Consider the following 18,931-nt stretch of genomic DNA (forward strand, 5'->3'; position numbering starts at 1 on the left):
ATGTAAAGGGTTCAGAGACTCGTTGCGCTGTGCATAAAGGGAGCTTTAAGAACTACTCCAACGGCTGCTCTTAAATTTGTGCTAAACAGACTGCAGAAGAATGGATATATGGAACTTTCGGGCATAGCTCAGTAGGTAATGACGATTTGGCAAGTACCGATCTCATGCCTCCACTTCTCAATTGAGAAATAAGTTTAAAAAAAAAAATAGAGAAATATGGTATATGTTAGGTACGCAAAGCTCACTAAAAATCTGTATCGATAGTTTCACAATGGGGGAGGAAGTTGGTGCGGCGATATACTGTCAAGACGAAGGCATAAAGCTGCTGCGAGCAGATATCTTAGCTATTGCAAAAGCCGCGGAACTAGTCTGGAATGCATCAGCACACAACTCCACAGTTAATATCTAGGTAAATAGGCAAGCAGCAATGAAGGCTTTAACTCCGTATCGCATATAGCCTAGAAGTGTCTTGGGAAGCAGAGCAACAATGGAGAATGTCGCCAGCAACAACCCACTTCTCTTGTACTGGGTGCTAGTCACAAAGGCATAGACGACAATGCCAGAGTGCTGTACGGCTGACATCCGATAATGTGACCGACATCAGTAAATCCAACCATTGTCTTTACGACGAACTGATCAAGGGCATGGCAAGAAAAGTGAAAATTCGATGCTATGATCTATCAGTATGCAAAACTAAAAATGTCACGTACAAGGCGGCAGATCAAAAATAGCCATGGTTCCTACCCACTCTTGAAAGAAGAGACTGTAGAAACATGATTGCAATACTCTGGTGGCGGCACATGTCTGCATTATGGCGCTAAAAGATCAGAATGCAATGCTTAAAACATTTAAGAGCCCATATCGTGCGGTTCTGGACAGACATAAGGACACAGGAAGTGGTATTGATGGTGACGCCGTAAAACCTATTGAAAGCGCGTCAAGCACAGACATGCTTAAAGATGATTACTTTTTTTGATTTACAAAACAGTACTGGGTCTGTCATTGCTAAGAGCCATACTGGTCTCTGCGTGACCCTGCGATGACCTGCGATGCTGACTATGACTGACAAAAGTACAACGGAGAAATTATCTTCGTCGACTGTTCGTCGCACTTTGAGCCGGGAATTTTTCATAAGAAGGTAAGTTCCTGAAAGCAAACAATTTTTGTAGAAGATAAAAGTAGAAAACACAAAAACTGTTTTATGTGTATTCTTCACATACAAATTTAGGTTATGTGAAAAATATCTGTATTCAAGAGTTATGGATCTTCATTTACCTACAAGATTGATGTATAACTTTTTCTACAGAGCTAGCAGTTGGGAAAGGAAACGAGTAAAAGCAACTTTAACCCTTAAAAATTTAGCTACGACGCTTTCTTTTCCCGAACTCAGCTCGCACTCAAATTGTTTTTCCTTAATAATTGTTACTTTTTCTTTTGTTTCCGATAGCTTTCATGCACTATTATGAATTTTTTTTCCGTTTTTATCAATTTTAAATTCACTAGTTTACTTTGTATGTATAAATCCTCAAATATTTCTACTACAACTTGATGATAGGGAATATTTCGTGCCATTACATACATAAAATTATTTTCTTGCATTACTTCACTCATTCAAATATGCGTGAATAGAATTCAATTAACGAAATCATTTGCTTTTCACCATTATAATATATTAAATCACTCCTGCACAAACACCCAGTCACACTTCTTCACGCTTAGATTTGGCTATTCAAAAGCGAATGGTATTTGCACTTCCTGCTTGACCGCACTGCAAACACGCCGCTGTGATAATAACTGCTGCCGCTTGTCAGATAAAATTAAATAAATTGAAATTTCGACAAATTGGAACGCATGTTTTTAATTAAGAACTTTTCGAAAATCGAATCGATTTCATTAATACCCCACGAAAAGAAAGGGATGCCGTCATTAAAACAAATCCCCAGGTTGTTTGCGCGCACAGATACCTATACACGTACAAATGTATGGGTGTCGGAAAGTACACAATAGTTGTTATTGTTGTTATTGTTGTTATCGTTGTAGTTGCGACGATGCGACACTCCAATTACGCGAACAAAAGGATATGCAAATCACCTGCTACGCCGAACTTTGTACGAATGACAGTAGTGAATGGGAAATGCTGTTAGCAACTGGAGGCAGCAGCCGTTAGCAGCTACAAATTTCATTAATTAAGTCGACGTTTCCATGCGACAGATAACACGCACACACACACACACACACACACACACACACACACACAAATACGTACAGTTACTCACACAATAACCATTCACCGAAAATTAACAACGCTGTGGGTTCAAGCTGCAGCTGGCGCAAGGCACAACCAAATTTGGCGTTAAATGTAAATGAGTTTATGAACACAAAGGACTCGCTTTCTATGAACGAAGTGAAATGCATAGCAAGCTGATGGTTAGCTAGAATGAATACCGATTTTAAATTTAAGATTTGGTGGCAGTAATACGAAAACGCATAGTTCTCAAAGACTCCCTGCTTAAAAAGCGCTCCTTATAGTGCTGTATAGATTTGAAAGCTGTGCCCTATGCTTTGATGTCACAGCGCTTTCCCGCTAATAATCAACTATCGGGAAATTAATTCATTAAAATGCCAACGCGATCTTGCGGCAAAAAATTGTCAACAGAAATTTTATATAAATAAATGAAAATAATTTTCGTAGTTCAATTATCTGCTGGAGTTCGCTTTTTCCCATTATGAAAGCTTAGTTATTCATCACTTCTCTTGAAGGCACATAGAGCCTGGAACATATTTCCTTGTAAATATTTGCTTTGTGTGCCGCAATGAGATTAGCATTTCATACAAATTGTATTTCGTTCATTGCACTATGCTATGTGTATAACGCTAGTATATTATTATATAATATCCACGTATATAAACTGCTAAGTATTTTCGAGCAGCGCTGTTGACTTTGTGCCGCTAACACCCGGCAATAATCTTTTGTAATTATGAAACTCATCATCAGGTAATCCGAGCGCTTAAACGTGGTCTTATTAATTTTGACGCTCCACTACTACAACAAGCGCTCTCAGTTTCATTCTCAATGGCATACGCTTTGGCGTCCTCATAGCCACCGTGCAGGCTACTTCTGCCTAATTAAATTTGTTTGACTTGTCTACGATGCCACGGCAACATTACATCACCTGCTGATAAACCAATTTTTTTTTCTTTCAGTTTTAGTTTTACCGTTACTTTCATCTGCTTGTGCCTTGTAGCAATCTCGTTAGCCGCAAAAATATGGTTTTTTGTGTTATCTCCTCTACAGTTTCGCTAACCTTAGTTGGGTATTTCATTATCTTTTAACAGCAACCTAATGACACTTAAGCTTTTATTTTCGTGATTTTGACATTCATGTTCTTAACTGTAAATAATTTTTATACCCACGGCATGTATTTATAATGAATTTGACTGGCGTTTTGGGCGGGTAAAATAAATTGAAGCCCAACATTATGATAGAGAGCAGCATGAGTCGTTGCTTTCGTGACGTTATTCTAGCGCAGAATGCTTAAATATGACTGCTGGACAATTTTCTTTCAACAGCAATATGAGTTTTCGAAGAGTTCCACTTCTGTTTTTAGTTATAGCAATAAATAGTATTTCTTCTATTGCTTCTTTGAAGTTTTTTTTTTTTAATTTTAGAAATATTATTATAGCCACCTTGACATTGCTTTTAATTTAGAGCTAAGCTTGAGCACTATTTTGATTTAGCTCTTGTAATTGGAAGCTGAGCTGGTACTGTAAAACAGGTTAATAAACGTTAAAAAGACAAGTATCCGCCCAAAAATGTTCGCTGCTTGGATTTGACGTTATAATATTGCTACCGTCGTAAATATTTATTGCTCTCCAGTTTCGAGTTTCAAGTACATTTTTGTCACTGCTCTTGTTTTACAAGCAACATTAGTTCCTTTAAAATATTGGATTTGACTAGGAAAAAGATTTTGTCTGATGCGTCGGCTTTAGGAGCATTCGAGAGATAGATTTTACGTCAGTGAAGAAGAAGGAAACGTGAGGAAGTTGAGAGAGAATATTTTTGCTATACTTACTATTTTAGTATATGTCTTTTCCTGCTGGATCTTTGTTTCTAAAATAGTCTTAGACAAACATGCATTAATCTGCCATAACTATAACGGCAAGTTCTTCCTTGTTACTATAAGTGAAGTCAGTGCAAATATATAATTGGGATTGTGGAAAAAGTGACACATACCATAATAGTGAGCATACCAGTACCTAAAAGGACTCAATAATTAGTTTAATTTTTTCCATACAATTTTCCATACATTTTTAATTTTATACTTTGAATAGGGTATATTACGTTTGCCATGCTTGTAACACTCAAAAGAAATTGTCCGAGACTCTATAAATTGTGTATATAAATGATCGGCGTGAGGAGCTGAGTCGGTATAGCCGTGTTCGTCCTTCAAGTCCTTCAGTTTTCGTTCTTTTTTCATGAAGCAGTTGTTCATTTGTTAGAACCACCCATATCGAACCGTTATAGTATATTGCTGTCATACACACTGAGCGATCGGAATATAGTTCTTGTGTGGAAAACTCTCTCATTTGACTAGATATCTGCACGAATTTGGCTTAATTTTTTGAGTAAAGCAGAGATGCGATCTCAGCAGAAATTTTAGAGGTCGGATCACTATAGCATGCAGGCCCTATACAAACCGAATAATCGAAAGCGAATCCTTGCAAAGACAATTTTTGCATTTGAAGAGGTTTCTTCACGAAATTTGGCATGTAGTATTTTTCAAGTTAGTATATGTAGTACAACAATCGTTGAATTGTTCGTATTAATATAGCATGTAGTTGTCATACAAACTGACCCATCGAAATCAAGTTTTTGCAAGTACCCTTTGATATTTGTAATATGTACTCAGTACACTAAGCTAAAGTTTTTGTTTTGTTTTTCAAAAAAATTTCCAAAAATATCTGTTTTTGTTTAATAAATGCCGATTATAAATACAAATATTTTACTTTGCTGTCAATTAAGAAGCTTTGTTTGAATTCTGTGTCAGAAATATGATTTTTGTCGAACACCTACAGACGTATAAGCGCATAAAAATAGATTTGCCAAGCAGTCATTTGGGCTTGTCACACGGTTCAGCTCTTTTGTAACATAAAATATATACGAAATTATAAATAACTAGACAAAGGTACGCCTTCGCATTTCAACTTGTAAATGCGAGAGTTAAATTGATTCTTCTATGCGTTGGAAACAAAAATATTTCGTTAACTAGCGCGCAATAAATGTGACTACAAATGGGAGACAATAAGAAAGCAAAGCCGAGTAAAGAAAATGATTCAACGAAAAATGCTGCAATAGAAAGACGTGTGAATAAAAACGTTAAATATTTTGAGCAGGTGGGAAGCAACGCAGCAAAAACTGAATGCTTCGGAAATAAAAACAAGACATAAAATATAAAACTGGAATAAAGGGGAATGTACATATATGATATAAATTCAATGATGCGTAATAAAGAATTGTCTAACGAGTGCTGGTTCGCACGGGCGTATGAGCAACCTGCCAATAAACGCTTCTTTGTTTCTAATAGCTTTGGCTTTTTCATTTCTTCAATACACTTACCCGACATGGCAAATACGCGTGCGTGCCGATTTGTGCGGTTACGTTTGTTGAGGCATAGCCCTCCAAGTAGGGTTCGACGAAGGTCGACACTGTCGCCGCGGATGTGACAGCCACTGTAACGCTGCTGCTGCTGCTGGTTAAGACGGCGGGTGTGGCGCTATATTGTGGCGTCAAATCAACAACTTCGGCATGGAGGGGTACTGAAATGTAAAAATAAGAGCGCATGATATAATATAACATTTATATATATATGTGTGTGTGTGTGTATGTGCGCGCTACTGTAATGACGCCTCCAACAACTTTGTGACTTTTTAATTGTGTTACACAAAACCGAAAATTGCAACCATCCATCAAACTGGCAGCCGCAAGTTGCTGTCAATTTCACGACTACGCGCAAATAAGACTTTGTCGTGGCATTTTGGAGCAAGCGTTCAAATATGTACCTACACTCGCGCGAGGTGCATGACTAACGGCAATCGCACACACACTTTCACAAACGTTTAAGTTTATTAATTTATGACATCAAAAGTAACGGTAGAATGACACTTTGAAAATTCTTCCGAGCATACACTCGGAAGCAGTTTCCAGTTTTATGAGCTCATGGCTCCTTGTGTCGGTTTTGTAATGGCTTGGCAATTAGCTTTTAGCTTTCTAAGCTAAACATTGAGTTTCTTGACTGAGGAACATCAAGGGCCTATTACGGTACGTGTGTGTTACAGTTTTTAACTGCAAATATGAATGCAAACACTTACAAAAACGTACTTGAAATATCTTTCCCCCATTCCCAAAACGTGTTAGGAGATCTGCCGTGGACTTTCCAACACGACAATGCCGCGATCCACACTGCCCGGGAGGTTAAGTCATGCATTGAGGACCAAAATGTCCGCCTAATGCAGTGGCCGCCTTATTCACCCGACATCAATATAATAGAAAACTTATGGGGATGGCTGGCTCATAAAGTTTTCGAGTCTGGGAAACAATATTCCAACAAAGAGGAGGTAATTGAAGGCATCAAGAACGATTGGTCCACCATTTCACTTAATTATATTGGAAAATTATATGAATCGCTTCGCAATCGAACCTATGAGGTAATTCTCAACAAGGGAGGATCGACACGTTATTAATTTTTGTATAAAAATGTTTAAATTACTATATGTCACCATTTATAAAAAATTTCATGGTTAAACAACTTTTCAAAAATGAAAAAAAAAATGATGTGTGCAAACCTGAACACCAAATACGAATTGTTAATTTTTATGTTATTTTTCGAAGAAAAAAAAAATATATATATATATATTATAAAAAACAGTATTTTTTGTTTATTTAACTCGGAATTCAATGGGAAATAAACAAAAATAATTTTTATTAATTTTCAAAACATTAGCGCTTTTTGTTTCGAACCTAAAGCACTTACACGAGGGTATGTGCTAACCTGATGATGCGCAGTGTATCCTAATATTATATCGGTGATGGTAAGCGGGATATCTTAATGCGATACAAGTCGGGTCAACACGTGAAAACTCTCAAATCACTTATCGTAAATCCCTTCAGTTTATTGTCCTCTTCATATATTTTGAAATTATAAAATCATGTTTAAAATCTTTAAACTCGGCTTAAACATTGTTTTTTAAAAACATATTAAAAGCTTTACTAAGCTCATGCCTACATTCGGCAGCCTGCTTTTAACCGAAATTCACCGCATTTGAGCTCTGCGTTCGAAAGCAATATATGCAGAATTGCAGACAAACAGCGCTGTACAAATTCTCATGTTAACAAAAACAAATTAGAAATAGTAACAAAAGCTTGATCAAAATTCGTAATTTTTCTGCGAATACACCGCCTCGTTGATAACGATTCAACCGTACTATACTAAAATTACGCATTAAAATCTATTGTTAAATAATTGCCTCGGCAAAAGTAAAGTAAAGTGGTTAACTGACGGAACAAGTTTTAAAAGAGTTTGAATATCACTTTAAATATTTACTGCACAATATGACATACACTGTTGGGTATTTATATGCTAATTATATTTATGAACAACCTTAATTAGACAAATATTTAGTAGTTGAGAATATAATTAGGAAGTCACCAATACACATGTAATTGCAAATATGCATATACGATTCACATAATTCTCTAATTACAATATATTGCGCAGTAATAATAAGGCTTGATGACATAATTGCTACGACTATCTGTGAACACATAAACATTTCATACACAATAAAACGTGGACTTCAACTAACAATGTGTTGTAATTAAATCAAGCACCTAATCAAAGGATATTGTGCTGCAAGGAACATCTTGTATATTAGGCGCAAAATATGGGAATTTAAAGGCGGGTTAACAAATTCATGTTTGGTATGTAGGGGCTTTCCTATTAAACACTGGCACCTAAATATGTAGAGTTAATTGAAGCCACGAAATTTTAGTTAATCTTTATATATAAAAAGTAGGAGTCACGTTCTTTGTCCGAAATGGACTCCTGAACCACTAAACCGAATTTAGTTGAATTTAGCACACTGTGTCCAGTTCGAACCAACTTAATAGATATCAAAACTAATTCATAAAGAAAAAAGTACAGTGAAAGCTCTTTTCAATGGATGCTCTATTAAGCTGACAACTCTATTTACTGGAAAGAAAGGCTGGTAACCCGACATTGAGAAAACAACCTTAAAGTTAATGCGATGTTTATATGTATAGTGTTGGTTTTGATAGATAGTTTTATTCGTTTAGAATGCTATTTATGACGATATTAATTTCGTTCATACCATCAGGTAAATTGAGAAGACCTTATGGCTTTATTTTATTATTCCCAGTATTTGGAGTTTGTTCTTACTCATTGGCGAAATGATGCAGTCTCCGAAGAAATTGTTCAGATCGGACCACACAGCACATAGCTAACGCACAAACGAACGATCAAAATCAAGTGCTTATTTCGAAACTTCTTTATTTGTAATTATTTTTGATTTTTTGGTAATTTAAAATTCCACTCACCATTATAAAAAACAAAAAAAGCAAACACTTTGAGGAAATAGCAATTTTGTGCGAGCCTTGATAAGCCAAATAAATTATACATGTCATGTACGCCTTTAAAGCAGAAAAAGCAAAGCATGCATGTGTATGTATAAGTACGTAGTCGAGCGCAAAGAGCAATGCGGCTCAGAGCTGCTCACAAAAAGTCCAATTAAAACGTTGAGAGTCGCGTAAAGTCATTTGAATTTTTAACGTTACAAACGTCATTTTAATTGGTCGACCTATAGGTGACACTTTTTACCAGATATTTTCTGAAATATGTGAGTGAATTTGTATGTATGTATGTGTATACGGCGACAGATATTGAAAGTACACATACATATGTATAATGTTTAAAGTAAGCATACGAAAAGCGAGTTATTTCGTATTTTTTTTTATTAAACATCACCACAACCGGGTTGCCATTGATATTCAAAGTAATGAAAATTTTAAAAAGTCGATTAGTGAGAGTTTGACTGGTGGTTTTATATTAAAACAAGAGAGTCGAAACTTCATATATGGTTGTTTTGCTGAACCGTTTTAATAACTTTACGATTTTCACTCAGAGCAATGCTTTTAGTCGCACCCTTTTAGTGTCCACAACAGTTGGAACGCCTAAAACGCGGCAACATAAATTGGTTCATAACAATCATCAGACACGCACACATACAAAACAAACTACATAGGCGCACAAAAATCCAAGGCTCTCTTGGACTGTGATGTGTCAGCAGAAAAAAAAAGAAAAAACACTGAAAGTTCGGAAAAAGCACAGTAAGTTTTTGTGAAAGGGAAGCTAGCAGCACTCAACGGGAGGCAGGGCCATTGTCTGGCGGCAGAAACGCGTTTAATGGCTATTCGAAAAGATGGCGGCTGCTGACAGTTAATGCGCACCGACATACAAAATTAACACATACTGACACATTTATATCCACACACACATGCACAATGTCCACTCATACAAATATGAGGAAAAAAATAAATTTATTTCGCCATAAAAAGCTTGATTGCACAGAAGCATCAGCATACAATGAATATGCTGATGCAGTGCCATTGATTTCGTAAATGTTTTAAAACCAACCATTTGTTGTCGAAATTAATCAATTTCAATGTCGGAATTATAATTACCGCGGCTTTGTCGGCGCACCGCTGGCCCGGTGTATTTCCACAGTTTTATTCTTTGCTATTAAATGTCATACAATAATTTATGTTGAGCCAGCGTGGGGAGGACAAAAATGCATGGATGATTTTTGGTATTAACCTAATGACAAGCTAGCTGGGTCATATTGACCCAGGCCTTAGAGACATTTTTTTCATAATTTTTGAATATGGAAATTTGCGCATATCTGCTGCTACTACACAATTTAAGGATAAATAAGTAATACAAATAGTGCTTTCATAAGCTGAAATAATAAACAGTAAGACATATAACTTAAGCTTTCATTTCTGCAGCTTTTAGACTGCTTTAAAGCTTTAACTAAAATGCATCATTTCAAAAACAATAATTCAATATTTAATTTCGTAACATTTCCTCATTAAGCTTCCAACTCCACTGAGCTTCTCTCGTTATTATCTACATTCACAGAGACACAAACAGATGCTCATACACACGTGTATGATTTATTTATGAGCATAAATGCAGATTAATATGGAAAATTTGAATTTATATTGAATATGTCAAGGTAAGCCACATTGCGTTGCGAATTAATTAAATTTAAGCATCAACATCAGCTCGTAAAGTCATAACATTTATTACCGAGTAAGAGCTGTTGGCAGCTGATTGCATAATGGTGGATTCCATAAATAAATATAAATGCATGTGAGCAGGAAGCAAGACTTCGCATACAGATTATGGAACGGAATAGTAATTAAAGTAGAAATTCGAAAGCAGGCAGAGCTGCCAAATGTGTATAATTTTGCTCATTTCTCCCCTTAGATAACAATATATCTTGGTATTTGCAGAGCTATAATGAGTGATGGCAACTCTGTTTGTTACTGCTCGATCAATATATTATTTATTTACTGAATTAAAGTTCTTCTACTTATGAAAAAGGCCAAAGCCACTAAGGTATTTTCCAATTTAAGAACGGCAGCAGCCTTTCTCTAAAATTCCAGGTTTTTGTTTTTGCACAATTAGAATTTATTGCTTCTGAAATATGATAGATTTTCGCATTTTAGCCATCTATTGCAGTGTACGCCTAATAAGGACGATTGCCTGACCAGCTAATATATTACTGTGATTCTCGCTAAGGGTAGAGCTTTCGCTTGGAAAAAGCATAGCTTTCTGCTTTGTTGGAACTTTAAAAACAGCAGACATTTTTACTATGAAAAGATGAAAGCTTTGTGCTTAAACGTTAATTTGAGAGCTTAAATAAACTCTAAAAAAGCTTTTAGCTATAGAAAACTTTTAGAAACCCAATATATATAATGCGCCATAAATTTGGCAGTATTTATGAGTTTTTAGCCAATATTAATGACAGAAACTATATGTGATTGCAGAGATCAGCTTGTATATCTTATGCCGCTAATGGAAATTATATTGGCTTGGCTTTGAATGAACATCAAGACTCGGTCACGTGTTTAACAAATGTCTAAGCGCCAATTATATTAACTAATTTCCGGTTTTTTCTATTGGGTATATTTTCAGCAAGCCATACATAGGACATACATAAATCAGGCCAGGTGTTTTATTGCCATAAGGTTATATGTGTGGCGGCAGGCATGTTCACTCTTAACGCTCCATCAGTTGGTGCACTTAGCCCTCCTGTTGAGCCTATTTGTCAATTTTTAATGAACTTAGCTCAACAAAACACGCATTTAATCCATCTACACGTTTGTTTACAACAAAGAGGGTTGGCAGTGCAAAAAATAAATGTGCGCTTATATGTCAAAGCCAAATTTGTAAAGCACTTGAGCTTTTTAAATTCATAACATGTTTGGTTTTTGTTTTATTTTTCGTTTCTCTGCTTCCGTGAATTCAACAAAAAGGTATATGAAAGCATCTTATGAAGGTGCAGATTATGTAATCGCTGTCGCAGCTGGAGTTAAGGTTAAAGACATAAATAAAAAAGTTCAACAAAGTTGGCATAAGAATGTGCTGAACACAGGCAGTAGACAAGTTCCTACTGACAGCGTGTTAAAAAGTAAAGTTATGTAACGATATTAAGGTGCTGACAAGATACGTACGTAGGCGCGCAGCTACACACATGTGATCTATGTTAAAGTGTGTAAAAACTTATTTTATTTTTTGTTATTTTGTTTCGAGAAAGCCAAAGAGCACATAATTATGTGAGTCAATATAAGAAAGGATTTTCGAGCAGAAAATTTTGCTGGGAGAATAATATTCTTTATTTACTCGAAGCATATATTTTTCTAAAGCAGTTGCGCCTGCCTGAAGTATTTTTTGATAACAATGTGCTTGCGAATCGAAATTTTAACATGCCTCTTGTTTAATCCGTAACTCGTTCTTCTTGTACGTCAGCCGAAAATTCTTTGTTCTTAAACAAAATGTGACTGGCATTAAGGTAATGTTGGCAGCAAACATAATTTCGATTTTAAAAAATGCAAAAACGTTTGCATATAATTGCATTTTTAACCATTTTGCTTAATTATAGGATTTTAAGTGCACCAACAGTCTATCTTGTCCTCTTCCATAGAAGGGAGATTTTAACATACACACCAGCCACTTAATATTTATGTTGAGGAAACGAGCAAGGAAGGTAAAATACGAACAAAGACGGTAAAAGTAATAACTATATGTTCACTAAATGAAGAAAAATCTTAATTTCAGGATTTTGAGCCGAGTTTTTCTAAAGCTTAATATTCTAGCTCGTCTTTTGTCAGAAAAATATATAAATCTTAGGGAGGAAATAGCCCTGGAGAGGGTATATTCAGTTCGACACCTTATTTGTAACAGCCAAAAGATATAAAAACTCCATATGATTGTTCTTTATTTATATGTATCTTTACCAAATTTGGCATGGCTTTATGCCCAAGGCAACGGTACAGTGTCTGATTGACTAGTGGTTGGTTCTGTGGCATATAGCGTCACAAAGGCCGTCCACATCAGTATCTTCAGATTCAGGCATGAGTCATTAGCCTTGGTTAAGTTAAGTGTAAGATTATGACCGATCTCGGCCCATAGCACTCACAAAACAGTACGTATAACTTTTTAGCTTGTAATGCCGTCTCAACAATTGCTTTTCGATTATCATCACTCCAAAGATGGCAATTGTATTTATTCAACCAAAAGTGAGCTTCATCGCTTATGAAAAATTCTAATTTTTTTGTAAAAAATCTTGTTCGGCGATTTCAATCACCAACTGCTTGTTGGTCATTCGGTTTCTATTCTTGAACGAGTTGGATTTTGTTAGCTCGCAAAAAAAGATTTTTCCGCAAAATCTTCCATAAAGTGGATGGGTCTAGCTCCAATTGTTACGTGCGTTGACGCATGACCTCATTTGGGTCGTCTCCAATACTCTGCTCCATAACAGCAATAGTGTCTTTGCACACTATACGACATACGACATATCTAATGGTTGCACATTGGCCACTAGCGCGCTATAGCGTAAACATCGTGTGAAACCGCTGCGTGGTTGTTCGCACTACCGACTCTGCTGCGCGTTTATGCCAACGGAATCTTTGATCCAGTGCACAATGCTTCACGAGTTGCGAACCATTATTTCGATAATAACTGTGTACAATTTGCAAATATTGTGCCAGAGTTAGTCTGTGCATTAAGAAATATAAAATCAAAATGAGTAAATATCAAGTCACAGCTGGCAAAAATACCAACTCTCAAAGAAGTATTGACAAAAAGTAACGACATGTCTAAAAAAACCTCACTATCACTCATTGGTTTCTATGTTTCTAACAAATTTTCTTGATGTACTTACAGATAAAATTCTAAAAGTGAGAGAATTTCAAGCTGAGCAAATCGACCCGATAATTATACCAAAAAAGCCTTAAATAAAATTACATTGAAATGAAGTGTACAACTATGATCAAATTCAAAGATGAATTGCTGAATAGCCAGAAGTTAGACGAAAGTAAATCAGGCGAATGCGGTGGTTGAGGCACGACATTAGTTGAAAATGTAGCGAAATGATTTCGAATAACCAATGAAGTACGAGATAGTGCATTATCGCACTTCTTTGTTCAATAAATTCAGACATAGCAAAAATCGAAGAATTCACTTTTAGAGTAATTTGAAATTTAGTACAGATGTCACTAAAAATTGACCGATTCGAAAAATCGAAGTATAGTATATATAAAAAATTCACCTTTCAATTTGACACACAGTAGTATACTACAGCGGCTCGATTTTTTTTTCTGTAAAATCAAGCATGCTCGAAATATTCTACAGTTCATTTTGAACAACTTTGCCTAAAAGACTACGGATCGAAAACCGGCTTCGATCGTGCGATTTTTAACATGAAGTCTAAAATTCAGAATAATCTGTTATATGGAAGATATGTAACATAGTTATTAGAACTGACCGATACCGTCGAATAATCATATTAATATCAAACTGTACCTGCGTATTAAATTTCGTTCACATATCTCAAAAACTGACGAACAAACTTTTATGAATCCAAAAAACTGCAATTGATGGCTCAAAACCGGTTTTAGGCCCATAATATCTTAATCAGAATTCATCAGAATGATCCGTAGAACGTTTCTCTCATACGTATCTATCTACCTGCTCTAGTGTATACCCACGTATTTGCAGTCTAACTCTGAGAAATTTTGCACTTATCCACATATAAACGTCTTATATTAAGGTTTTATAAAAATTGGTACTGGAATTAAAAATTATTATTACAAAAACAAATTTGAATCCTTCGAAAATGTTGATGTTATCAATGAATTTGATCAGCAAATGATTTACCTTCAGACAGCCTTTTCCTTTTCAGTTGTATAGTATATCGACCGACACTCATACGAATACGTAGAGTATTTTAGGAGGAAATTTCCGCAGATAAAAAGCTACGTCACTCCACTTGAATTTAAAAATATGCCAAGTAATTAAAGTAATATCAAATTTCCGCGGAGGCAATCAACGTGAAAGAAAACTGAATTTCACTAATAATGAAAATGCCGCAGGTCGAAATGGCGCGATTTCAAAGCGATCGCTAATTGCTTTTGATTCGCATGAATGGCACAACTCACACAATATACTATATTATTATTGTATATTATATATCCAAATTATATTATATGCAACTCAATACATCTATAGTGTGTATGTATGCATGTGGGCGCAATCGTTCTGAATTCTGAATTCATTAGGCAACCCACAGTTTGATTCTTTCAGCCTGCTATCGGCAACAAAGCGCAAACGATAACGGTATTATGTTGAAAGCGAATACAGGAAAGTGAAAGGCGAAAAGGTGAAATAAGGTTAAGTGAAAATTTGTAAATTTGCCAAAGGGCCAAACGGCCATGCGAAAGCTCGAGGCCGTGCAGCTTGCTAAATGAAGCGCTAGCAAAGACAAAGCAACGGCGCAAAAAGCAAATAATAGCAACAACACAGCAGGGTGAAAAAAATCACAGCACCATCACCGATAAATCAGCGTTAACAGCATTTCAGCTGCAATCGGCTGCCACCTGCTGACATCCGCTCGCTAGCAAGTTGGTGCCGCCCATACAACATTGTTTATCCAACAGTTTCGCACAGGAAATTTGCATATCATCAGGCGTGTTGTCGAACACCATTAGCCTTGTTGCCACAATGAGCCGTTCAATGCACACACACACGCAGACACATCTATTGACAATGTGTGTGCCGTAGCTATACCCAGCTGTGCGTGGGTGGGCCGACAAACGGCGTATTTGGGCAATCAATATCGCGTCAATAGAAAGACAAAGCGCTATAAATATATACAGCACTACAGCAGCTGTGTGTGAATGCGTTAGTGTGGCAGTGTTTTGTTATATTTACGTCACATCACAGCCAAACCCATTCTAATGTCATCAAAAGTAAAGATAAATGGCGTAGAAGATAGCAGCGTCAGTTAGCGTCGACGGTGGCAGGCAAGGCAATATTTTCGTTGGTATCAGGCTGAAATGGTTATCTATATACATACACGCGTATATATGTATGTTTATGATTGAACACTGGCGTGTCTGGAAAATTATTTCGGGGGCTAAACATAAAAGCTTGCTTTAATGCATTTTGTTTTGGGAAATATGTGCGCTGAAAACAACAAAATTTATAAGTTTTTTTATAAATATTTTTTTTCTGCATATACAACATTTCAGAATTATTTTATTTTATTAGATAAAAAATATTTTCAAACAATTTAATTTTTTTGTATTAAGATCACGCGAATTTTGTAAACAACGCTTATCAAACCCTACCTAGGCATATTGCCCTCAGAATTTTAATATAACTCTAGTCATTTACACATACATATACACCCTCGTCTGTAAATAAACGCCATTTTGCCAACTCACCTCTGCGTTGCCACCATATCGTTTCGCTGTAGGCCCACAGGGTCACATCACAAATCACATCGACTGAATTTTGATACAAATTTATTGCAGAACAACCTGCAGCATACACTCACGCATACTTTCAAACATGCCAACACCAACAAAAGAGTGCAGAGAAAATGCGAAACGGAAATCAATAAAAGTATAATACTGTAAAGAGCTGGTACAAGTGTATTTGTTAGTCTAACAGCAAGCAGTGGCTCGAATGAGAGGCAGCGAAGTGTATTGTTCGTGAATTGATTGCGTCAAAAAATCATGTCTTCTCCTACCCCTAGCATGTTGCCCAAAACATCCGATTATGCTTTGTGTCTTGAAATTTGCTTTTAAACTTACAATGTACACTGATTTGCCGTTATTATATTTTGCTGTTTCGTACTTTTTGTTTGCCAGCAAGTTTTACAAGAAAGTAAAATGTCTGACAAATTACTTTGACTCGTTTTATGTGCATTGTGTATGTGGATGTGTGTGTTGGTGTAGTCTCAGACGGGTAGAAGTTTCATACAAGCGCTTGTTAGAAGCAAGATAAACAATGCTGTTTAAGGCTATAGAAAATTAAAAAGACAGGATTTGTATGAAATATGATATCCGCAATTACAATCAAATGTAAAAACACAATATTGAGTTACATAATTTTTTTCAAAAACTTGTATTGTGCCACAAGTATTATGTACACAAGAAAGTAGAATTTGAAGTTCATGGCAAAATTTATTTGAAAGGTCAAAGTACAGTTGAGAAGTAGAGTTGGGTACGGCTTTGAGTAGTGCCAGCGTTGAAATTGTTATCTAAACTAATATATGCATGCATCTTTTTACCCGCCTGATGCTTCCCTAAATATGTATTTACTGCAAATCTGAGGAGAATATAAATAGCCTCAACTTTGAGCGATAACCTTATGTCACTCGCCAGCGAGATCAAAAACTTCTGGACTCTTACACATAAAGAATTAGTTTAAGATATTCACTCTCGAAAAGAGAAATTTCGCAGATCTTATGTATATGAAGTTGACTTAAATTGAGGATGTGTGGAGAGAGAGGAGGGTCCCTTGAAGTTGTTCTAACAATACTTGCCATAAAAGGACAGATATGGGGATAAAAACGCTTGTATTCTGGCAATAAAGTCAATTTTTTCGAAGTTCTCATACTTAATAAAGGAAATCTATGTACTTACTCCTTCCAAACCGTTTGAGCCTAGATTGAAAATTCAGTCATTTATATGATAGATAATCATATATCTTTCTGACACTAAATAATAATCAGTCAGAGCAATTCCTTCGAAAAAATTCAAAATTGCTACTGAGCTCAATGAATCTGAACTTAAAACCGCACCTTCGAGAGTTAAGTATAGTGGAATTGTTGGCAATGCATTTTCTCTGCGAGAGTTGTACACTTATCTGGTTGCTCTCATAAATTTTATCTGGGCTTTACGCCAGAAAAATCAACCATTTAGTAGGGATTTACTAAATTTCAAAGAAAACATAAAAGAACTGTAGCTTGAAACTGATTCCTCTTCCTTAAACAGAAGTGAGCCCAGAGACAATTACTTACAACTAGTAACTATGATGTGGTACTTTCCAAGTCTGAGTATACAAAAAAAAAAAAAAAAAACAAAAAATAAACATACAAAAAAAAAATAAACATACAAAAAAAAAAAAATAAGTATAAAAATTGTAGTACAAAAATTGTATTGAAAACCCAGAAAGAGGGAGTCCGTGCATTTCTTTAGTTATTGGTATATTATGTACTTATGTAGAGCAATAAATATTTTCAAATTTCATGAAGTACTCTAACACGTCTTGTTACCTTAGCCTCAGCTGAACTCGTAGCAATACATCTGGCAACCTCATTATATAATAATGTATTATACCGCCTTTCAAAAAGTATAATAACAGATAAAAAAAAAAAAAATTAAATAAAATAAAAGCTATTGAAATTTGGTTTAATCTATGATTTTTTTAACTGTACCGAAAAGTACAAATAACATAGAAATACCGAAAAACACGAAGGCATTCACCACAAAGTAATTGCTGAATTAAAGCAATAAAGTGCCGAAAATTTAATTAACTCATTTCCAAATGAAGACTGAAATAACTATTATGAAAAATGCTAATAAAAAAGTTGACACTTTTTAGTAACTTCTAAAAGCTAATTAACAGTAGATAAATAGTTAATGTAATGAGAGCCTCTAAATCCAACACCATAGCTATATATGCCGTCGAAAACGTCGAAAGTGTGGCTGACATTGGCGCTGGCTTTAAATAGTTTCTAAAAATTTACACCAAAGCCGCAGCATATCACCCAAATACAACATCAGCGGCGCTGCGGTGCGATTGCGGTGAATTATTTTACAATCGAATGGACGGAAAAAAACTGTGTAAACACTTGCGCACTCATTTAATTTAATGTAAATAGCAAATTTCGAAAAAATGCAATTTCAACCGCAAATAGAGCTAAATGGCGCAACCGCAATAGCGCAGCACCGCAACACGTACAGTGTGCGCCCCGGCAACATGTGTACATATGCATTAAGCCAATGTGTGGTACAAAAACGTGCAAATGCTGCCACGCCGCACATTAGCAGCTCATTTGCTGCGTGCACCGCGACAGCCTCAAACAAAAATGTAAAAATAAAATAAAACAATAAAAAATATGTAAACGGCAAACTATTGCAATGCCAATCAGGTGAATCAAGCGCAGTGGGCGTTCACTGATGTGTGTTAATTTTTTGCATTCCAAAACTATGCGTGCAAATAAATTGCGGTTGCAAGTCATTGACTTGTAGCTTGTGGCTTTGAAAGTGCGTTTTTCG

At 35.8% G+C, this 18,931-nt stretch overlaps 1 protein-coding gene across 2 annotated transcripts in view; it reads right to left on the bottom strand.

The window, feature by feature from the left end:
• LOC108969825 (hemicentin-2) overlaps positions 1–18,931 on the bottom strand; it is an 87,235-nt gene that overhangs the window by 42,577 nt on the left and 25,727 nt on the right. For both annotated transcript variants that reach the window (XM_018934782.1, XM_018934772.1), the window contains exon 2: positions 5,618–5,817. In XM_018934782.1, coding sequence (XP_018790327.1) covers positions 5,618–5,817 — 200 coding nt within the window. The remainder of the gene's footprint in view (positions 1–5,617; positions 5,818–18,931) is intronic.

This window comes from Bactrocera latifrons, unplaced genomic scaffold (assembly GCF_001853355.1).
Source record: "Bactrocera latifrons isolate USDA-ARS-PBARC rearing strain unplaced genomic scaffold, ASM185335v1 scaffold_106, whole genome shotgun sequence".
Classification (NCBI taxonomy): domain Eukaryota; kingdom Metazoa; phylum Arthropoda; class Insecta; order Diptera; family Tephritidae; genus Bactrocera; species Bactrocera latifrons.